Source organism: Chiloscyllium plagiosum, unplaced genomic scaffold (genome assembly GCF_004010195.1).
Source record: "Chiloscyllium plagiosum isolate BGI_BamShark_2017 unplaced genomic scaffold, ASM401019v2 scaf_76490, whole genome shotgun sequence".
In the NCBI taxonomy this organism is placed as follows: Eukaryota; Metazoa; Chordata; class Chondrichthyes; order Orectolobiformes; family Hemiscylliidae; genus Chiloscyllium; species Chiloscyllium plagiosum.
Genome location: NW_025186422.1, coordinates 550 through 2946, shown reverse-complemented (window position 1 = coordinate 2946; position 2397 = coordinate 550). Strand labels below are relative to the sequence as shown.

Sequence of the window (2397 nt, the reverse complement as noted above, 5' to 3'; positions counted from 1 at the left end):
ACTCTGCCATCTCCTGTACTTGATCTTTAAGGGCTCCATTACCACACTATTTGCTCTTTAACCCTTAATATTCTTGTAGAAAATGTTTGGATAATTTTAACCTTATCTGTCACGATTATTTCATTTCCTCTTTCTGTCCTCCTGACGTCCTTCTTAAGAATGCCCCTGCACCCCTTATACACTTCAAGGCTGACTTGATCCCAGTTGTCTCTACCTGACACACGCCTCCTTCACATTCTTGACCAGACTCTCGATGCCCCTATTCATCCCGTGTTCCCTACTGCTGCCAGCCTTACCCTTCACTCTAACAGGATCAGACTGTTTCTGAACTCTCAGTATCTCACCTTTGAGCCTCTCACTTGCCAGATTGTCCTTTACCTGACAACAGTCTACACCAATCAGCGTTTGAAAGTTTCTGTCTTGTACCATCAACATTGACTTACACCAATTTAGAACTGTAACTTTGAAACAAGGCTTATCCTTTCCCATAACGATTTTAAAACTCATAGAATTATGGGGAGCTACAGCTGTAATCGGAGCTAAGATCTTACTATTGTGTATTGCAAGATACCGTCACTCACAAGTCAGAGAGACAGTTGTAGGTGATGATTCTGTTATTATTATCCCTTCTAAATCATGTCAATGGCATTCATAAATACAATCTCCAATTCAATTGCTCTTCTATAATTACAGCATAAGACAACGTGATATGTATTGCACTAGAAACATGATTTAAAAATGAAGTGAAAATTTACATGATATTCCCCAAATGTGAATGGGCCAAGTGTTAATGGACCTTCACTGACCAGGGGCAGATGCCCTAAGAACACACTTGTGTTAAATAATTTATTCAACTTGAGGAACAATCTGATTCTCATTTTCAAATCTCTTTGCACGTGCTGCCTCAACAGCAGCTGAGCTGGAGATGAACAATAATACTCCTTTCCGGACCGTGCTTACATTGACCAGCTTTGTTCCCATCGTTTAATGGAATTCTGGATGGTGATGAAGGGATATTTCACAGTATTCAGCATCTCCTCTCTGAACTCCCTCTGTGTGACTGCGTAAATAAATGTGTTGGTGCAGGAGCTGGATAACTGAAGCATTGTCCCCATGCGATCTCCCACCCAATATCCAGCTGGTGCTCTACTATACCACCCAGTAATTCGCTGAATCACGAGAGTTATGACACGAGTGATCCATAACACGATAAAACTGCCCGATATGGCAAAGAGCAAAATAATGGATCTTCTTCGATTCTTCATTTCTGGATCATTCGGCTTATCCCCGTTTTGTTGTCCTCTCAGCTTCCTGCGGACTGCACCATCCAGAAGGATGTGTCTGTCGGTGACAGCATTGAGCAGCAGGATCAGGAAGAAAGGGAGCACTGGAGTTAAAATACGATCTCCCCAGTCAAAAGCTATCCATGCAGGATAGTAGAAATATTCATAGGTCATTTTGCAATAGTATGGTTCATATGTAAAATACACTGGGATTTTGTTTAATAAACTCAGTAAACTGACAGTTGTGATAATGACAGCTGCATTTCTCTCGGTGCAGAATTTTCTCTTCAGTTTCTGGAAACAAATAGCCACCATCCGGTCAAAGGTGAAGGTGACTGTGAGCCAGACTGAGCTAGTTCCAGCTGTGGAACCAATAATGTCTCTGATGCTACAACCAGGAGGGTAGGAGAAGAATACAATGCGTAGATATGAGCGATTCAGCTTGTCCAGTATGACCTGAATAAGGACAATCAGCAGATCTGCTCCAGCCATAGCAATCAGGTACAAGTTGACACCTTTAGAAAGACCACACTTCCTTCCCGATAGTGTCACAATTGCGATTAGGTTAGCTGCAAAGGTAATCAAAAAGGTCACGCAAAATTTTACCTGAAAATATGTAAAGAGTGTAAACAATAAAAAAAAACAATTTTACACTTGACCTGAAATAAACATGGTGGATACATTGACCAAATGGATCAACAGTTCAGTCACTCAGTGGACAATGAGAATTTTACCTTTGCAAAAATATAAGTCTATATCTTTTTTTCAGCAAGTGCAAGTTATATCAAGTGTTTTGCTGGATTTCTTGCTGTGAAGCCCCATGTCTTTTCCCTTCATATCTTACCAAAGGGACCTCATTAACGGCCCACTCCACTCCAAGTGCATCGCTCATATTCAATTCTATCCATTACATCCATGTTCCCTGAAAGAGTTGGCACTCACTGGATATCCACACAATGATCGACATCACTCGTGCCGATGCCAACTTTAAAATCCTACAGTGCACCTGGGCAAGCACTGTGAGGCCTGAACTGTCCTGCATGGTGACTCAGAAAGAGAACCATTGGTTTGCCCCTGGCCTGGCACACATGGGGAAATGGGTACTCCAGTTTGT

The 2397-nt window shown here is 41.8% G+C and overlaps 1 protein-coding gene across 1 annotated transcript; it reads right to left on the bottom strand.

The window, feature by feature from the left end:
• Window positions 1-960: 960 nt before the first annotated feature.
• On the bottom strand, window positions 961-2175 carry LOC122545565 (probable G-protein coupled receptor 139; the record flags this gene model as incomplete). Its single annotated transcript, XM_043684538.1, has 2 exons — window positions 2128-2175; window positions 961-1889 (listed from the first exon to the last, which is right to left on the bottom strand). Coding segments are annotated over exons 1-2 (977 nt in total), but the record flags the coding sequence as incomplete, so codon positions are not given.
• Between the last annotated feature and the right edge of the window lie 222 nt (window positions 2176-2397).